Source organism: Taeniopygia guttata, chromosome 23 (assembly GCF_048771995.1).
Source record: "Taeniopygia guttata chromosome 23, bTaeGut7.mat, whole genome shotgun sequence".
NCBI lineage: Eukaryota > Metazoa > Chordata > Aves > Passeriformes > Estrildidae > Taeniopygia > Taeniopygia guttata.
The window spans coordinates 197,618-218,289 of NC_133048.1; the positions used below are offsets into that span (position 1 = coordinate 197,618).

General features: G+C 46.5%; 1 protein-coding gene across 4 annotated transcripts in view; it reads left to right on the forward strand.

Moving 5' to 3' along the window:
• Positions 1 to 20,269, forward strand: part of LUZP1 (leucine zipper protein 1) — a 30,940-nt gene extending 10,671 nt beyond the window's left edge. For 3 of the 4 annotated variants that reach the window (XM_030290536.4, XM_072917824.1, XM_012570684.5), the window contains exons 2-4: positions 8,850 to 12,113; positions 15,166 to 15,330; positions 15,800 to 20,269. In XM_030290536.4, coding sequence (XP_030146396.4) covers positions 8,958 to 12,113; positions 15,166 to 15,330; positions 15,800 to 15,835 — 3,357 coding nt within the window. In that variant the 5' untranslated portion in view covers positions 8,850 to 8,957 and the 3' untranslated portion in view covers positions 15,836 to 20,269. Of the gene's footprint in view, positions 1 to 6,579; positions 7,392 to 8,849; positions 12,114 to 15,165; positions 15,331 to 15,799 lie in introns of those variants that run through there. The other variant, XM_072917825.1, reaches the window with a different exon arrangement.
• Positions 20,270 to 20,672: the final 403 nt, after the last annotated feature.

The following is a 20,672-nucleotide window of genomic DNA, read 5'->3' on the forward strand; positions in this document are numbered from 1 at the left end:
TACTGATGACAGTGCAGTCTCCACCTGGCCTTAACAAACTGGGATCAACTGGGTGATTATCTGACAGTGCTGCAGACTTTTTTGTCTGTGGTGAATGCCTGAATGTTTTTACAGCTCTAGCAGACTACATTTTGGCTACACGTGTCACACACAGGCTGGTTGCCTGCCTGTCCTTTCATTTTTGTCTAAGGCAGAAAATGGATGGACTGGGAGTTGCAGCAGTCCAGGAGAGGCAGCTCCCCAAGCTGTTCCTGTGGCAGCTATAAGAGAGCTGAAAAGCTTTCCTTTTAGCACTTACAAACTTAATAGAATGGATTCTTCCAGGGAGAAAGTCACAAGAGTAGCCAGTTGTCTGTGCTACAGAGTTCATGAGCTTGTTTTTTTGGGAGGACCTTTGGTTAATCCCAGTTTTCTCCAGGGTTTGTAGAGATCTACATGGAAACCTCTGAGTGCCCTAGCCAATCTTTTAGTCATAAAAACTCACAGTAATCATAGGAGTGTTCCTACAAAGCTGAGTCAGATGTCCTTCTACTCTGTTAGAAGAATGGAATGTGCCCTGTATCAGATAGGATGTAGAGAAACACACAATACTCCATAATTTTCATGCCAACAGGGATATGTTTGCAGCCATGTGGCTCTTGGGTATAGTGTTAGGAAGAATGTGAAGGTTAGAGCTGCCTATGCCTAATGAGCAAAATGATTCAAAGATGGTTCTGAATGCTTGAAGTTAATCTTATTAAGGGTATTGTACCAGGCAGGTCTTTCCCAGCTCTGTAGATGCTGCTGGATGAAAAATTGTGTGTGCTTTTGGGTGTGTAGCCAATTTGCAGTGTGGTACTTGTCAGATATGCAGTGTTAGTCCTGTTTCACCTGGACAAGTGTTTGTGACAGGACAATAAAGGAGCCCAAGAAGATAATAAGAGCTCTACTGGATGAGAGCAATGGCTGGAAATGGACACCTGGGAACGAGGGAGAGCGTCAGGGGAAGTGTGCAACCATGCAGATCAAAGGATTCTTCCAACCTGCAAGTTTTGTCTCAAGTGGTCTTGTTGAACTAGGAGTGGGTCCCTGTAGGAATGACTTTGAGGGATTTTTCTTCCATCTAATTGCTGCTTTATGAACCCATGAGGATTTCTAGCTTCCATAGCATTATGCAGCAAGAAGTTCCCTAGGCTACCACTACATACAAACAGAAGTAGGCCGCTGAACAGAGTGAGCCCAACCAGAGACAAGCAGAAGTTAACAGGATGGGACAAGGGAGTGAAAACACCAGCAGGAACTGGGATTGATGGTACTGGCCCAGCAGTCAGCACAAGCATTTCAGAAGAGGATGGAGGGAATAGTGTTGTGCTTGAAAGGTAAGATTTATGGTGGCCAGATGAAGAGGGTAGAAAAGCAAGTTCAGGAGTCAAGTGACAGTGTGGAAAAGAAGTCTGAGAAGAGCTTTTACTCTTTGCAGAATGTCTGGGAATATTTGAAGTTTGAGAAGCACAGAAAATGCATTGATGCAGGAGAGAAGAAAAACAGAGGAGAAGGCACTGTAGGTCCAGCTGAGGTGCCTGTATCCTCAGCATCCCAGCTGTAGCAAACCAGATGTTGGGGAGGAACATGAAAATAGTGAATATGTGTTTCTCTATTGTCTGCTTCCAGGGATGTCCCAAGTCACAGAACTTTGGGTTCTTTGCATTCAATAATCTTTAACATATCATTTCATTCATTTTTCTGATAATTTTCTGGGTGTTGCTTGCTCTGAATCTCCCCTAAATCTTTTCAGTTAGTCTGGAACTTTCAGCTAGCCCATGGGTGGCTCAGCTACCTTCATGCTAGCACATGTTTCAGGGCTGAAGTGATGGTGAGAGCCATGGTCCCTGAAGTCCTTTCAAACTGAGCTTGATGGAGATGGGAGGGAGGGATGGAGGGTGAAGGAGGTGGGAGACTTCTGTGTCCAGTAATTATTACAAAAGCACCACTGAACTGGAGCTGCTTTTCCCATGCCATCTGCAGGATGCTGCCAAGTTTGTGACACGCTGAAGAGTGCCTGCATAGTGTTTGTGAAATCAAATGTGACAGTAAAATCTGCTTCTGAGGACAGTACAAGTGGCAGCATGGGAAGAAATAAAACCTCTTTCTCAGCTTTGATTCCAGTGCAGGATGGCACATAGGAGTAGCATGCTGAGGGGCTTTGGAAGTATCAATCCATTTCTGATCAAGAGCTCCAGAGCATGGGTAACATCTTCCTTCCCATGGAGCTCCCAGGGCAAGGTTGCCACTAGCAGCCCTCTCACTGACACTTGTGCAGATTAACACTGTACTGTATTGCTGAAAGGAAATGCTGCACCTTGTCAGCAAATGCTCAGACCTGCTTTCAGTGAGCCCTTCCAGTGTGAATCAAGCAGTGATTTCAAGGGGGAGCTGGAGGAGAGTGGTTTTGTAGAGGAAAACAGAATCTCTGTTGTGCACAGTAAAGCACAACTGCTCAAACCCCAGTGCTACTCAAAGCATCTGCTGTGAGCATCCACGGTGGCTTTATGCTCTGCTGCTTTTGTTTTGGGCAAGGAGAAGAGCAGTGCTGAGGAGCTCACTGGGTGATTAGAGTGTTGATGTAGGATCAGTGCAACTCAGTGATGTGCCAGATCCTTTCCAGCATCTGCAGAGCCTGCTGCGGTGTTTCACATTGCTGTGGATGCTATTTGGTGTATAATATGAGTTTCCTTGAAGGTTGTGGTCACTGTGGTTATTTTTGACTGCTGTCTCACTATTTCACATCTCTAGTCTCATATTGTATTAGTCAATGGTCAACCCACTTCCAGATTGCTGAGTTTTTTCTGAGTTTTAGAATTTCCTCTCCCACTAGATGCAGCAATTTCTGAGACAATTCATCCCTCAAAATATGTGTATCCCCAAAAGTCATTTTGCCTTTGTGTTCAGTGGGGCCAGGGAGAGTACCCTTCCTGTGTAAGCAAATACATAATCTGCCTGCTCAGCTGTCCCAGGAGATGTTTGATGCCTGCAGGTGGCATGCAGGGTTGCTGTCACATAGGGGACTTTGGCTCTTGTTCAGTCTGTCTTGTTTTATGCCCTTTTTCTTTTCTTGAGTGCTCTTCTCCTGTTTTCATGACTGTGTGTCATTGTGTCAAGAACCAGGTGCTGGAAAGAGGTCACAAAAGGCAAAATCTTATTAAGAAAAGCTTTCCTTCCTTCTCTTTTTAACTGATTGGAGGCTCTGGCCACAATATTGCCATTTGCTGCAATTTGTGACACCTATGTCCCTTTTCTCTATAGATGGTAGAGAAGTTTTACTTTACAAATGAAGAATGACATGCTGGACTCCTCCCAGCCCATTTCACCCTGGGGCAGGGAAGAGAAGTCCCAGTGATGCTCTCACCACGTTGAGCTGTGATACAAGCATGATTCATCAGCAGCATTACTGTATGTGAGCATGACACGTTCACACTCCCTTGCATATGTATGCAACACCAGAAACCTTTTAATTAAAACTGTGTGTGTGCACATGGGGCAGAATGCAACCAATGCACCTCATCTATTCTCTAGATGGAAAAGTATGCAATAGAACAGGAGGATAGTTTCATCAGCTTCTCCCTAACCTGCTTGGCCACTGGGGACTGATCAGAGGAGCTTCCTTGCTACCCCAGGTTTTGCTGATGTACATCCACAGAGCTGTCCCTATGTCTGGAGTAACTGTCAGCCACCTAATGTAATTTGAATTCATAGTCTGGAGGCATTGCCAAAGGCTTCCTTTCCCCACATGTGTCCAAACACTCCTAGCATTGTGTTCAATGCAAAAATACAGTTTGCAGGGATATTCTGAGTAATAGTTTAGCAGAGAATAGAAGAGGGGGGATCTAAGTTCACCCCAGCATTTGGGGAAGTAGAGGGAGTAGTACCAGATATATGCTCCATCCATAAGAGCATGGACAATAGCCCTGCTCTGCTCCTCACCTGAAACTGGGCCACCTGTCAGCTAAGGAATGCAAACCTCAGCCTGTGTGGTTTCACAACACAGAGGATCCCAAGGACTCAAACTCCAGCGAGGCAATTGCTTTTCTATTCCCTGATTATAGCTGTGCTTGCATCTATTGATTTTCTATTGCCTTTGATGAGTGCTGCTCTCCAGAGTGTATGGGAAGCCCTGGCAATTTCAAGAGCAAACAAACAAATTAGTAAAAAGAGATTGCAGACTAAACCTTTAATAGTTCTCATTCATCTTTAGGATTGTGCAAAGCCAAATGTGTCATATATGCTGTGATGATGGCTGCTGTGACACACCAGCAATGCCATCATTGGGAGCTCAGGCTCACCCACCCACAGTGAGGGATGTTGCATTGTCAGTATAAAAGTGCAAGCAAAAAGATTAAAAACCCCAAATATTAAATGCAAAATGTGCTTGTGAGACATATCAGTGTCTCCTAGTACTCGACAGATGTGTGTGGCAGCTGGCTGCATTTTTATCTTGGTGTAACTGAGGGCACTGTAGGAGTTGATTCCAGCAGTTATTTTCCCACATGAGTGTTTTGGGGACATCCTGAAATCAAGAGCAGTGGGTGCTTGTGGGACTCATCCCAACAACCAAATCAGAGCAAGGAAAGTGATATGTAGGGTAAGATGCTTCTGTGCATCTGGAGATGTTCCTTAGCATTGCAGGCCTGAGGAACTCAGGCAGAGATGATGTGAGTAGGTCTTAAGTAGCAGTCATTTAATTGTTGTTCCTGAAATAGATGATTCTTATCTCCCAATTCATAAAGTGTTTAGCTAACACAAATGTTTCTAGCTGAAGGTTTTTTCCCTCTGTTCACAGCTGTGAACTGACACTATGTGTTTTGTGCAGGCAAGTTAAAATAGTTCCATGGGAAGTTAAAGCCAACGATCCTGCTAAAGAAACATTTTCATAAAATTGTAGATAATGAGCAGACGTGAGTGTGCAGAAAAAAATTATATTTAAGAACTTGGAGGGTAATTGAGAGTTATGACTCTAGTAAATGTCTTGAACACTGAATTCTCACAGCTGTTTAACAGGATGGTGTAGCCAAAACCATTCAGAGTCAGAAGAGCCCTCAAAGGCAGTCTGAAACAATGGGAGCAGGCAATTGATAATGCTAAATATAAATGTAGTTAGGAGATATGCACACTTGTTGAGGAAGATCAGAAAACCCAATGATAAATCTGGGGGGAAAAGTAGAATCAGAATGAGTAATTTATGTAGTGAATCCTGGTAAATTCACTGCAGTATTTGGTATTATGGTACTGCTTTGAATTGGTTAAAATGTGTGAAGTTGGGGTTTGACTCCATGTGTTCTAATAAAGAACCTTTTAGATCAGACAAAATCTATTTTTCCTGTAGGTAGTTACTGGCCACATATTTTGCCTTGATATTTTATTTGAGTAACAGGTAGTTGGAGGCTTCCCAGGCTTCCTACATGTCTTATTTGAAGAATGTTCGTTCAAGAACTCAAATCTGAAGGGGTGCTATTGTGCCTCTTAATGCAGGACTACCCTTGTTGTTGAGGTGAAATTAGGTCTTTAAGTTTTAAAGAGTCAAGAAGCACACCTGACTGCTTTTCTGAGCTTTTCCAAAGCTTTCCTCAACTTTCAGTTCACGTTCTTGAGGCATGGCCCTGGAGAAAGAGTGGCATCATTCCTGGGGGAGACATCTGCAATCCAGATACCTGTGCCTGAGCCATGCCTGGGCTCCCTTTGTTGTCAGTGGGGGAAGAGTTCTCCTCCTGTGGAAAGTCTGTTTCCTTGGCAAGGTCAGGTGAAGACAGCTGAGCATCTTTTTGTCTTTGATTTTAGAAGACTCTAGAGCTAAGCAAAGTGAGAGATGCATCAGTCTTGGGTGTCTAAATATACATTCCAGTACCATGTACAAAATAATGTCATCCCTACTGTTGTACTTCTGTTCAGTATTTCCTCTGGTACAGCCAAGAGGAGCTGTCCCTGAGCTGCAAGAATACATCAGCTGCTGCTGTAACCATTGAGCCTTCTCAGTGTGTCCAGAAATACAGCCTGCCAGAGTCTTTAATCTGATTTTATTGCTGACTGAGATGGCTCTGGTGAGCTGAACTCTCCCTACTACATTTGCGACTACCGCTGTTTACTTCCTGTTTATGAAAGTTATCATCCTCTTCTTGTGGTTTTTTTTTTTTGTTGTTTTTGTTTGTTTTGGGTTTTTTTTTAGGGGCGGGGTTTTTTTGTTTAGTTTTTGGTGGGGTTTTTTTGTTGCTGTTTGTGGTTTTTTGTTTTTGTGTGGGTTTTCAATGGTTTGGGGTGGGTTTTTTGTTTGTTTTTTGGGGCTTTGTTTTGTTGGTTTGGGTATTTGATGTTGCTTTTTTTCCAAAAATTGTAAGATAGAGGTAGGCTGAGAACTGCTCACTTTTCCAAAAGAGAGAGAGAGAAAAATATGAAATCCATACCACCATATCCGATTGTTCAGTACATTTGCAAGCTTTATCAGATTTATTTAACAGCTCCTGTTTAAATATCCACCAACAATATTAATTCGCATTAATAATAGTCCCAGTGTTTGAGTCCTGTACCATTTGTTCTGATACTTTGGTATCATTGACAGACTGGAGAAGTACAGTCACAAACAGCCAGACTAGTTCAGGTTGGAAGTCCCCTTGAGTTCTCTGGTCCAAGCCCTAACTCAAATCATGACTTCAGAGCAGTCACTGCCTAAGATAATATTCTATATTGGCCAATTCCCCACAATCTTATAAATGTGCACTTTGTTTGTAGTACTGATTTGGTCTGGTTCTGTCTCCAAGCACTGAGGTTACTTCTGGCTATGCCAGGAAGTTAAAGGGCCTCCAGCTAGGAGATTTGTTGTAGATCTTATTGTTTGTAGAAAATGTTGCTTTACATCTCCTTCTTCTTATTAAACTAATTAGATTGAGCCTCTTTCCTCTCTGGCAGTAAATCATGTCAGCTGGGGAAGTTCTGGGACGTTCCAGAGCCATCTCTGGTCCAGCTCTGAATACCTCTGTGAATGTCCCACAGCCTGTCTGCACCCTGTGGCAGTGCTAGAGCAATGCCACATCCAGCAGCAGCCACCAGCCCTGTGCAGGTCTGGCCCCATCGTGCTCTGGCTGGCTGGGGAGGAGGCTGCTCTCACTTCCCAGCCAGGAGCTGCTGCTGGGTTAACCATTAACTCCCACTCCATGGCCTGGTAGGGACAGGCTTTTGTTTTCAGAGCACTGCAAATCTGCTCAGTCTGCTTGCTGTGGCCTTTCCTGTGCTGGTCCAGTGACATTTCTCCTGGGGTTCTGCTGGGGTCTGAACAGCCTTTCCTGCCTGCAGGCAGCTGCAGTGGCCTCGATGGTGCGTGGACAGCATGAGGGAAGGTGATCCAGGAGCAGGACATGGCCGTGGTGGTAAGGGAGTGGACAGGCATGTGGCCAAGGCTGGGTGCACTGCTGCACTCAGGACACCAAGGTTCCTCTCTGGTACTGTTTGTGGTGCCCCCTTCAGGGGCTGGAAGAGCCTGAGCCCAACCACATAGGATGGTGATTCCCCCACAGATCCCCCCATGTCCATCAGAAGATGGGTCCCACAGGGTGCCCAGTGTGCACCAGGAGGGTCCCCGTGGTGGGTGCAGCCTGGGCCCCCCTGCCTGCCTGGAAATGGATCCCAGCCCAAGGGTGTGTGCCAGGGTGTTGCTGCCTCCCTTACTGGCACTGTCTCCTCCCCACATCCTGCTCATCACTTCTTGATGCTATGCAACAGGAAACTCCTGCTGTTTCCTCTGCAGAAAAGTCCACAAAAATTCTGGAGGTCAAGTCCTGTTCCAAGACAGACTGCCTGAGCAGGGGTGCAGATCAAAGAGCTGCAGTCATCCTACCTCCACTCAGTTTGCAGTAGCCCGTGCATGTTTTGGGTGGTGCCTCAGGCCCAGGGCAGGACAGTGCTAATGCTGAGTGCCAGAGGGGGACTGCACATCCCCCCAGTGGCCATTCTGGTCTGCCCAGGGGCCCCTTCCTGCTCCTCCCTCAAAGCACAGAGGGGTTGTTCAAAAAACACCCTGCCAGCTCTGAGCTGAGCTGGGAAGAGTTCACATTGAGTGTGTCAGTGTGCTGATGGGTTCTGATTGCTGCTCATGCCCAGCAGCAGCAAGGAGAGGCATAAGCAACTGCTCATCTCCTGGGTGGGTGAGTGGGTGGCAGCTGAGGGCAATAACAACTTTGGAAATGGGAGGGAGAAACTTAAAACTCCCCTGGTAGAGTGTCCTTGGGATCTGACTACAGCCTAGGTGAAGATTTCTGCTGAGCAGCCTGAGATGTGTAGAAATACTGGCAGTGTCAAATGGCAGCAGCTCCCAGTCCCCTCCATCTACCAGGTAGCATGGGGGACTTGCCCCATCCTTAGTGGTTACCATGTGGCTGGGGTTTGCCTTTTTCTAATTCTGTTTATAGTTCCTGAATCTTCATCACTAAGGTGTCTTTAGGAGACAGGTGCAGTGCTGGAAAGGTGTCTGCTGCATGGGTGTGTGTGTGTACAGGGACCTGAGTCCTGCATGAGTGTGACCCTCTGCAGCCTGGGATGTCACACGTGAGAGCTGCACTGCCTGTGGAGCACTGGGTGAGCACAAACCACCTGTGCAGACCAGCAGAGGAGGAAACTTCCTGCCCTTAGCTATGGGAAACAGGCTGGATTTGGAAACCCTGTATAACCAAAGTAAATGGCCTGTCTCTGCAATTTCATTTCACTTAATTTAGTACTCAGAAATGTGTTCAATTAAAAAGTTATTTATATAAACATTGATAGCCTAACTTAAACACTAAGTATATTTCTATTCTGAAGCTTATATTGATTTTGAGCTTTTTTCCTTTTAGGGTGAGATTGCCTCCACTCAAAGGAGCAATAACATATTGGAAATACACAAGGTGTATGCCATTCACACGGACTAAGAAAAGCTTTGTTCTAGAAGGAATAAAATAATCATGGCAGAATGTACAGGTTACAAGGAAACCTCAAATCGGCACCTACGTTTCAAATTGCAGAGCCTTAGTCGCCGCCTTGATGAACTGGAGGAAGCAACAAAAAATCTGCAGAAAGCAGAGGATGAACTGCTTGACCTCCAGGACAAAGTTATCCAGGCAGAAGGCAGCAACTCCAGCATGCTGGCTGACATTGAAGCCCTGAGGAAAAGAGTGCTGAAGATTGAAGGCAAGGATGAAGAAATTAGGAAGGCTGAAGAACTTTGCAGGTTAATGAAAGAAAAGCTTGAAGAGGAGGAGAGCCTCACTCGAGATCTGAAGTCAGAAATTGAACTCCTTCAGAGGAGAATGGCAGAGCTGGAGAAGCTGGAGGAGGCCTTCAGCAGGAGCAAGAATGACTGTACACAGCTGTGTCTTAGCCTCAATGAAGAAAAGAACCTGACCAAAAAGATATCTACAGAATTAGAAATACTTAGAGTGAAAGTGAAAGAATTGGAATCATCTGAGGACAGGCTGGATAAAACTGAGCAGACCTTAACAGCTGAGCTAGAAAAGCTGAAATCCTTAGCCCTGAGCTTTGTCACGGAAAGAAAACATTTTAATGAAAGAGAAAAGCAAAATGAAAAAATAATCCAGGAGCTAACACAGAAACTAGAACAAAACAATAAACTAAATAGGGCAGATCAAACTAGAAATGCATCCAACTTGCTAGAAAGGTCATCCAACAATCTCCTGGACAGAAATGATATGAGAATTGAAGATGACTTGACTTCTGCACTGCCTTCTAAAGAGACCAGGAGGAAGGGAAGTGTGGATTACCTGAAACATGTAGAAAACGAAACCAGGAATAAATCAGAAAACCAAAAGAATAAAAACCAGGAAGACAACAAAGTGAAAGATCTCACCCAAGAAATAGAGAAACTTAAAATTCAGATCAAACATTTTGAATCTTTAGAAGAAGAACTTAAAAAAGTGAGAGCCAAAAATAATGATCTGCAAGACAGTTACTTGAGTGAACAGAATAAAAACAAACTCTTAACAGGTCAGCTAGAAGAAATAAAAATGCAAATAAAGAAACAGAAAGATCTCGAGAATGGAGAAGTTGAAAATGAAGATACAAGCTTTTCTAGCAGGGGAAAGCATGACCGACCTAAATACAGAGGTGTCATGACAGATTTGACAGCTGCTAAGCACAAGCCAAGGGAGCTCTCCCCACAGCAGCGCCGGGAGAGAGCACGGAACAGAGACTTCTCTCTCAGTAATGACAGCTACAGCCATAGTGGTAAGAGGGTGCCCAGTCCAAGCTTAATGAACAGAAAAGCAGGAAAAGCTTCTGCCCTTTCAGACACTGCTGTCACAGATACAAGAAGGCTGGAAGAGAAATCTTTAGTTTCCAGTATTTCTTCTGGTCAGAAGGAAAGCTGCATCATGCAGAACGAGGGGAAGAGATCCAAAGAGCAGCCATCTGTCCTCAGCCGATATCCTCCTGCTGCACAGGAGCAGAAGTCTTGGAAAGCACCTTCCAAGCCTGTTGGTGATACAGGCCTGAGATCCAAGGTTGAAAAGCCGTCTCAGGTGCTCCGTGGGAACTGCCAAAATGGTGCTGACACACGGGATGAAAAGTCAAGCAAAGGAGAATCAACGGGTTCTTTGTCTGAGAAGCTGAAAACAAGTCAGGCTGAAGTCGGTGAGTGCTTGGGGGATACGCAGCTCACAAGGGGGAACCACACCTCTTCCAATGGCACAGCCTCGGCATACAGGTACCACGTGTCCTCCAGCGTGTCAGTCTCAGACTCTGCTGGCTCTAAAGTGGAAGCAGTGAGCACTTTTGCTGCATCACACAGACAGCCCTCAGAGGGGAGGGCTAAAAGGGCAGTGATGTCCCAGGAAAAAGAAGCTGCAGACACATCACTTGAAAGTGTGAAGCTTTCGACACTAACAAAGCGTTCCCATCACTCCAGAAGTCAGGAAGACATTCTGCAGCTTCTCACAGGTCTTGATAAAGAAGGCACCGAGCAGTCTTCGAGTTCAGCAACAGATTATGTAAATATGGGTTTAAAAACTGACTCCAAAACCATCCAGAGTAACCAGGAAAAGCTTAATTCAGATGAAGAATCAGGGAGAGGCAAGAAACCAACAACTCAGTCAGATTTTGAGACAAGAAAGAAAGTCAGTTCCAAGCAGTTCTCCAATTCTAGGGGAGTTTTTAGAGCATCACTTTTTGAAAATGACAAAAAAACTGTGAATGATGAAGACTCTACCAAGTGCATAAAACCATCAGATGCCAGCACTGGAGGATTGAAATCCAGAAGATCCTTCAGCCCTAGAGAAGCTCTGAGATCAAAAGCCATCATTAAACCTGCAATTGTTGAGAAGGATATGAAGGCCATCATGGGAGGGACTATTTCAGAGGCAGAGTCAGACAAACAGAAGTCTACTTTTAAAATGGTAACAAATAAAATGACAAGCAGCATCACAATCTTTCCTTCTGAGCCAACAGCTCCAAGGACCACTGCAGATACAGCAGCAAAGGAAAGGCATGTTACCACCAGCAACATCAGAGTTGCTTCAAATGAACGTGAAGGTTCATCAATAACAAACAATGTTCCTTCACCCTTTGAGGTCTCGATTAATAGAAGTGCTCTGAAGTCACCTGAGACAGACAGAAGTGGAGAGGCAGCACCGAGAAGTAAAGCTGAAACAGTGGTCTCGAGGAGCAGCATTATGCTAAAGACTTCTGAACTCACTGAGAGGAACAGTGAGACACCTTTGGAGACAATCAGCTGGAAGAGCCATGGCTCGTCAGATGCAGGTTCATCTGAAACAAAGCACGTCACTGTCAGAAGTTCCTGGAGAACAAGACAAGGCCTGCATTCCCTGGAGGACTCTCAAACCAAAGTGGAGAAAAGTGCAACTTTCAGTGCCACAAACTTGTGTAGATCCTCAGTGGACCTTTTAGAAGGGGAAGGGAATAGTTCAAAAACAGATATCCTGGAGCAGACTTCATCGAGGACAAGTTCCACAGCTAATTCTTGGAGTGGCCCTGAACTGGGGTCCCGAAGGACCAAAAGTAACTTAAGTGCATCAGAGCTGCTGACACGCAGGAGCTGTGCAAGTGACCCTGCAGCAGCTGCTGCTTGGCAGTGCACCACGCTACCTGTGAGTATCCTCCCTTCAACATTCTTCCCGTTGATGAGGTTTTCCAAGTTGCCTGTTTGTTCTAGGCTGCATGATTTGAAATTCTTACAGATTGTTTCCCAAGTGCTGCCTTTCCCAGCTCCTGCTGTCTTCCTTCAGTGAATTGACAATTCACAGCGCCCACAACTTTCTCATGTGTGAATTACCAGATTTAGCCTTATTGAAATAAGATCCATCTGCTTGGGTCTTGTAATGCCATATGAATAACTACATAGTAGCATCAGAGAAGACATAGTCTCAGCTTAAGTAGGATGTGGTATGCTTTTCAGAGTGACTTTATGTGGCATTTTAAATTTGGAGTAGCAATGAAAAAAACGATGGAAATGAGCAGATTTGAATGGAGTTGTGCCTGAGGCAGAGTTGTAGCTCTAATGGCAGCTGTAGAGATGGATAGAGCTCTTTTTGGTAAGAGCTTCACAGTTTCCTTACATGAAGCCAGACTCTGGTCTGGAAATGCTTCCTGGGCATCCCCTAAACAGATGGATGGTGGTTGGTAACACAAGGCTGCTCTCTTCTTGCTCTGTGTCAATATTCCACCTGAAAAGAGGCAAAAGCCACAAGGACAGCTGTGCTCTTTTCCTGTTCTTTGACTGGTACCAGTGAGGGCAGTCTCTCTAAGCAGTGACACATGCAGACAGCTGGTCTGGTGAGATGTGCTTGCCACTGGAGCTGACAACAACCTGGAGAGGTGACTGCAATCTGCAACCTGCAGGCTCTGGAAGATTTCCAGTGAATTCACCTACAGCACATGCCCTTCTGGCCATTAAACCCCACACTGGTTGTGCTGGAGCTCCTGCCTCTGCTATTTAGCACTTTTCTGAGCAGCTCCTGCTATTGCCAGTCTGCAGGAGGAAGCAAGCTGGATAATCTGACAGGGCTGGTGGCAGAGGGGATAGGTTCATAACTGAATGACTTTGGCATTGATGAAGTTGAACTGGTGGATAGGCAAGGAGTTTTACATTTTCAAATCTTCTCTTCCACTTCTCTGGCTTTGAGAAGCACAGAAGAATTTGCACTTAGCTTTGCAGAGAGTCTTTTGCCTGGTGTTAGAAAGTACAGGGTGGCCTTCCAGCTACATTTGGAAACTGAGAATACATTGTCTCCCTGGCCATGGTGGGTTGCAGGCAATCTGTTCTGCTTATTCGTGAATCCAAGCAGAGCTGATATGATTGAAGTTGTTCTTCTGCAGAACAGCATTTTGTGTGCTTGGGAAATGAGAGATCCATTCCTAGGGTGTCCTTTGTCCCAGGAGTTTCAATTCATTGTGCCCACAGCCTTGACTCTCACAACTGAAGCAATCTCTGCTTACAGCTGAGTTCATGTGTGGTTGCTTGCAGAGCCCTAAACAGTGGGAACTGGGAATTTCTCTTCAGTTTTCCTCCTGGCAGCCCACCCAGAGCTGAGTGTAGCTCTGCAGTGCGTTCTGCAGGTGTTCTCCAGGTTGCTGTCAGATAAATTTGCCAGCTGTGCAGTGTACCTTCACAGCAGCTGAGGTGTACCTGAGAGAGCAACCTGATCTCTGCCTGGTCAACCCAAGTGTATCCAGGATTAGCTGGGTTCCAGCCTTGCCTGTGTCAGGAGAGCAACCACATGGTTAGTTCGCACAGAACTGAGCTTGGGATCTCTCTCTGTGTTGGACTTTGCAATAAAATCATCCTTGGCACCCCACAGTCACAAACCTGACTTCTTGGTCATAGATTGTGTACTTTTGGTTTGTAAATGACGAGTATGAAGTTAACCTGAAAGACTGCAGATACTCAATTGTACAAGATATAGCAAATTGTATGCAACTTAAATTGTTGCATATACCCTTGGGGAAAAAACCCTTTGAGGGGTATCTTCAGGCTTGTAATATGCCTCATATATCACAGCAGCTTGTTTCTGCTGGGATTTGTGTTTCAGTTAAAGATGTAGGTAATTTCTCTGGCAGAAGGCTGGGCACTGAGCTGTCCTACAGAGGTATTACTGTCACCTCTTTCCAGCTCCACCATCCACAGTTTGACATTGCCTTGAGAATTTTATGTGGGAAACAGATCTGTGCTGTTTTTGCCAAAATCTATCTTCCTCTCTTCTATTGCAACCTTCCCTTAGTGTATGGCTGATTTGGGCAAATGTTTCTAATGAAGCTACAGGAGGTAATGACTGCTTTGGGAGCCCCAGGGAGCAGGAGCTGCTGATGGATGAGTGGGTGTTGCAGCCTGGGGACCAGCTCCCTCTGCTGCTGGCAGCCAGCCTTCTCCAGCTCCCTAAGGACCTGAGGCAATGCAAGACCTCCAGCAGTCATTGAGTTAGGGCTCATGTTTCACAGAGTGAAGTCTGTATTCCTCTGGTGTGATGTTTGATGAAAATTAGTGCAAATGTGCTGGAGGCAGGGAGCAGATGAGCAGCAGCAATGTCAGATGAATGCATGGCTTTCTTATGCCTCTGACATTAATGACTGGAGCTGGGCTGTCTGCTGCATAAATTTGGCAAAATTCTAAAGGTAGGCTTGTCTTCAAGGGAAGCCATCATCACTTCTCTGATGGTAGAAGTGCATCTGCTGGAAAAGTCTCCCAGGCAGCATCCAGGAATGTGATGCCTCTTGCCCTTTCTCTCCCCTGCTTTGGGGACTAATGTACAGGGCATCTGTAGTGGGTTAACCTGGGTGGATGCCTGGATGCCAGGCTCTCAGCAAAGCCCCTCTCTATCACTCCCCTTCATAATTGGGCAGGAGAGAGAAAACAGAATGAATCTTTCCTTGGACCTCAGTAATTTTGTCAAAGGGATCTGTCCTGTTTTGTGACCGTGCACCCATAACTTGGGTTAAAATTACCGGAGGGTTCTTGAGAAAAGATCTTTATGAAATAGCACATAAATGAGGCCATGGCAGAGCTGGCCTGGTGGTTAAAGTCCCTCCTTGCTAAAATGACCCAAGCTCACACCTTACACTGCAAACCTGGCACTAGGACCCCAGTGCTGCTTCAGATCCTTCATAGACCCAGGTTCCCAACCCTTTTTATTTTCCTTTGCACAGGATGAAATCAAGGATTTTGTGTCCAGTTCCAGAAGGAAGCAGCATGGCTCTTCTGAGTACCTCCTCCAGGCTGACACTCTGGGGAAAAGGATAGCCACCAAGGTGGAACTGCAGGACCCTGAATCCAATTCCCCTGCACCGCCAGGGCTCCAAGGAGAGGAACAGGTATGTGAGGGAAGGTAGCTACAAGCAAGAAGCCAATATCAGAACTGACCTCCCAGTAACCTAACTTAGAGAAGTTGTCCAAAAAGTCCACTCTTGTAGGAGAAATCAAGTCCAAAGTTAGCACTTTTCAGGGGTGGAGTGGCTGCTGTATTTTCTCTTATAAACTTGATTCAGCAAGCTTTATGGCTAAGAATATTCTCAAATAATTAAGTGGCACTGCATCTAGTCATCCTCTGGTACATGAACCAATCAGGGATGGCAAAAAACATTTGGAGAGACAAAAGCAGAATCCCTGCTTCAGCTGGCAGCTTTACTACTGGAGTGTTTCTCTGCTGCTACACCCCTGCTGCTCTCCCACCTAAAGGACTGTGATCCTGGTGGGATTTGGGATGGTTGCCAAGGGCAATAGCAGAAATGCTGCAGGGGCAGCTGTGGGCAGTCTGTGATCTTGTGGGTTTGTCTCTTCCAGGGCACTGCCCGGGCGTGCCGGACATCTCGGAGATGAGCTGCATTCCCTTCTTCTCAGTGACCATGGTGAAGCAAGAGGCAGGACAGTACCAAGCTCACAGGCATCACACCTGTTTGTAACCTCTCCAGAGGCTTCAACTAGCCTGAAACCAGTTTTGTAATGTGATTTGAAAGGTACAGGAGCTTTACCAGTGAATTCTTTTTCTTCATTGCTGAAGAGGCAGCTGCAGAGACTTTGCTCAGGGGACTCCCACTTCTCATCTCTGTACCTGCAATCTTAATCTTCCCTGTAGGATGATAGGCCTGTCTCCATATGGAAACTCTTGACTACCTAGCCTCTCTGAACAATGGTACTCCTTGCACAAGAGAGAACTTTTTATTCACTTGTATTCACACAAGATCCCAACAGTGTCCCTGTGATTACATCCACCAGCCTACGACAGCTGTCCACCACAATTGAAAGCTTTCAGTTCATATGGAGAGTTTGCATTCTCCTAATACACCCTTGCTGGCTGGGGTAGTGGTCACCTCAGTATCTGTGTTTCCAGCACCCTTAGTCTCTAGGTAAGAGGAGACTGTTCCCCACTGGTTACTTTACAAACTGAGAGGGACAGAGAGCAGAAAATGTTGTTTAGAAGGAGTTGGTTCCCTATCACTGTCAGTCTCTGCAATAAGCTTTGCATGATCTACTCATCACTAGCTGAGATCCTGCACCAAGAAATCATCCACTGAGCCAGACCAGCACAGCAGTGACACCTCCTCCTGCCTGGGACCAGGGTGCCATTTATCTGGAGCTTTATGTGTTACACTGTGGGCAACAACTCTGTGGCTTGTGCAAGGCAGTTGAGCCCTACGAGAAAAAGAAACAAATGCTTTTCCTCAGAGACAAGCAGAATGTCCTTGTTCCTTCCCAAAACAGGGTGGAGACAACTGGATTGGACCCTAAGCTGATCTGTGGTAGCTTTGGCCTGTGCCTCAACCCCTATCTGCCATTCCTGGGACCCAGGCACGGTCAGAGACTGCTTCAAACACAGAGGTGTGTGTCCCCAGTGCCCACAGCTGGTGTCACTGTGGGGCAGACACGTCCCCACAGCTCCAGGAGGTGCTCAGGTCATCAGCTCTGTCCTGAGCAGGGTGATTGCAGCTGGCTCTCACAGCAGGGCTTGGACAGTCCTTCCATCCCATCCCATCCCCATCCCCATCCCCATCCCCATCCCCAGCTGCTGGGCTGGCCCCTACACAAACACCACTGACACCCCCAGTGCTGCCTGTCCCTCTCTGCAGCAGGACAAAGAGAATGCTCCAGACAGAAAAGGTCCTTGATCTGTTTCAGAGGTGCTGTGGGAAGAGCTGCACCCCAACAGCTTCCATGTCTGAGTTGCACCCCACACTTGTGCCCATATCCCACCTCTGGAGGAGCACGTACAGAGACATCTGATTGCCTGTACTGTACCTCCCTGTGCTGCAGCTCCTCCCTGGCCTGGGAAATATACACCTCAATTCTGAGAAGAAAATTAATCAAAAAAAAAAAAAAATAGAGCTAGTTAAAAATATCTATGAAAGCATTTATATAAAAGGGATGTGTTTTAGTGACATTATTTTTTTTATAAAGATTGCTTGCAGGAAGGGAAAAATTATTTTTGGAAAAAAAAGTTTCTTTTTAGAATTTTAAAGATGTTTTCCCAAGTGTGTATTTTTAACCCTTCATTTTATTCTTTTACATGTCATGGCATATGTGTCAACTTGCATAACAAGGCAAAAAGATGCTTTTAAATTAGTAGTGAGTGGCAGCTCTAGTAATCTTTAAGTTATATTAAAATAAATTGTATCAACTGCTCTCTTTTACCATTGACATGGTAGTGCTAGTAGAATGAGATAATGGGAAAAAAATTTAAACTCAAACTCCAAACTAAAAATTAAAGTGAAATTCTGAAGCTAAATTCAGACTTCTTACTGCCTCCCCCTGCCCCATGTTTATCAGGAAGGATTGGAAATCCTTTTGGATTGTGCAATCTGGAAGCAGTGGATGTAACAGTCCTGTGCAATGGCTGTATCCTTCCTGAGCCCCCTGCTCTGCTCAGCACCCAGAACCAGCTGGATTGCCTGAGCAGCCCCTGCTCCCTGCCCAGCAGTGCCAGCTCTGCTCTGCTGCTGGCCCTGCCCACCACAGGCTGCAGCCTCTGACTCTGCCCCTTCTTCTTATCTGCCCCTCCAAACTCAACCTGCTGCCTCAGCTGCCCAAATCCTCACGCTGTACCTGCTTGCTTACCCTGGGAGCAGCTGGGAGGCATCCTGGCATGTCCCTGCCTCTTCAGATGTCACAGGGATTCCTTCTCTGCACATCCCCAAGCCTGCTGCTGAGCAGCTCTCCAGCTGTACCAGTCACAGTGGCCGTGGGAGCCACTGCTGGGCCCTGCTGTTGTGCCTCCAGAAAGCCACCATGGCATGGGGCTCCCCTGCCCTGGGTCACTGCTGCCAGGACCTGCAGCTTGGACAAACGGCTGGACAGACAGATGTGCTGAGGACAAGGATCACTTTGGGCAGTGACTGAATGTCTTCCCTCACAGTCCCAGCCCCATCCTACTGCAGGACATGGCTCCACACAGCACAGGACGTCCCTGCACACCCACCAGCTTTCTCCTTCTCACCTGGTTGGCATGGATGTGGCTCAGCACGGTGCTCCCAAAGAGATTCCAAGGGCAGTGGTTTCAGCTGTGGCAAGGAAATCTTTGCATCCCTGTGAGTCAACGTGTGGGGTGAACGCAGAATTCCCTGGCTTACTTATCAGCTTTTCAACCCCACTGCTCACCCCAAGAACACAGCCCCATAGCTGCAGTGCAAGGGAAGAACCACCAGCACCAATACCTGTTGGGTTTTCTCCCGTCAGCCAGGACCAGGCTTTGCCCAAGCAATGGGAGGGCTTCACCCTGCTGCTCAGCTGGCTCAGCCCCAGCAACACAGCGCTGCTGGCACTGTCTTCAGGTGCTTCTCACAGATGATGTCTCTCCTTTCTCCAGCTGCCTCAATTATTTGTTCAATATTTTACAGCAGATACCTTGAACTCCTGCTCTAGACTCAGTTTCACTGCTTGTAAATACCGGACACAGATGTCACTTGGTAACTGCACACTGGTTGTTTTTACCACAGCTGAGATTAAATCTGAAAAAGAAAACCCTACCTAGTATGGAAAGGGGCCATGCCCTCTAGTCAATGAGTGCAATAGGAGCTGATTGTATTATTACTCTTATAGCAATGACTTCAGGAAACACAATGTGTTTACTCGAATTGCACACTTTTTTTGAACACCTGTAAAATAGAGTATATGTGTAAATATTGCCATCACTGAAGAAGTATTTGTAATTATAGCATATAAATATAACCGGCTTTTCAGTAGGCTTGATGATGCACACAGCCATGCATCGAGCCCTCGGGTAATTCCAAAGTTGTAAATGTATTTGCTGTACAGAGGAAGTGTGTCAGTGCTTGCTGCTCCCAAGGAACCTCAGCTGTGGGCCCTTTTGGAGAGCCAGGGCTTTCCCCAGCAGGGCTGCCTCCAGTGTGAGGGCCCAGCAGCTCACTGCTTCATGGAATGGCTTCCTTCATGTCTGGAAACACCTCTGCAGCCCCCAGAGCTGCCTGTGCAGCTCCTCGGAGGGTCTGGGGTGAGAGCTTGGCCACTGGTGCTGTGCAGCCCCTGTGGACAGGACCCCAGCAAGGGAAAAGGGCAGGAAGCACAGGGCAGAGCCACGTGCCTTGCTGCTTCAAGAGACACTTGACACAAGCAATTTCCTAGCTCCAGACTGAAGCAATAGTCACACTGTGTCATCTCTAACGCAGTAAACCTCATCTCTGCCACCCTTGCACACGGCTGAAGCAATCAGGGCACTGCTCCAGGCCAGCCCCTGCAGGCTGAGCTGTGCACAGAACACGAAGCCATTGGTAGCAGATGCCTCCCATGGTCAGAACCCAGAGCCCAAAGGATCCTCCTGGGCTGCCTCACGTGCAGTGAGGCTCCTGCTGTGGGGAAGCAGCACTCCAGGCTGCATGGAATGTATTTTTAAGAGAATAAATCTATTTTTTTGTATTTGTGAACATATATTTGGGTGGGGCAGCTTAGTTAGAAGACAAATAATGCAAGAAATCTTTTCATAATCACAGGTTCATCCAAGTTAAGCAGATTTTCCAGGGTTGCAGTATTGCCTTTCCCCTAAAATAAACTTTTGTGTCCAATAGAGCTATGAGCAGTGTTCCACCCTTAGAACTCGCCCTGTTTCAGCATGCTGAGTAGAGGAAAGCCCTTTCCTCCCCAGGCTGCCCATGCAGTGGATACAGATGGTGCTCACCTCCTTCCAGCGACACAGTGCTCTTAGTCTGCATGCCAAATGTAAACACACACTTATCTGCATGTCTCTCCTGACTCAAACACTGTCAGTGCTACAGTATATAACCAATAAACACTCTTCTCTTTTTACATGGTGTGATGTGGTGTTTACAGCAGAACGTATGTGCTGTGTCTGTCTGTGTATGCATGCTGCGGGGTGGTTCGGTGCTGGAGCACCTTGCACTTCTTTTTGTGCCTTGGTTGAGGCAGATCTCACACTTACATCCCATTCCAGGATGCATTTGAGGCAGGGATGGTGCACAGACAGCACAGCAAATTGTACACAGCCATTCTCCACTGAGGCTCCCTCAGCTGGTCATGGCATTGCTGAGAATGGCCCAGGCTACATGAGGGGTTTAGAGCAGTGGATGTTTGCCACGAGCCTGGTGTCACCAGGTGGACACAGAGCATCATCAATTCTGCTGCAGGTGAGGGTCACAGCCAGACTGTTTCTGTACCAGGAGTCCTTCCTTCCAGGCAAGAAGATACAACC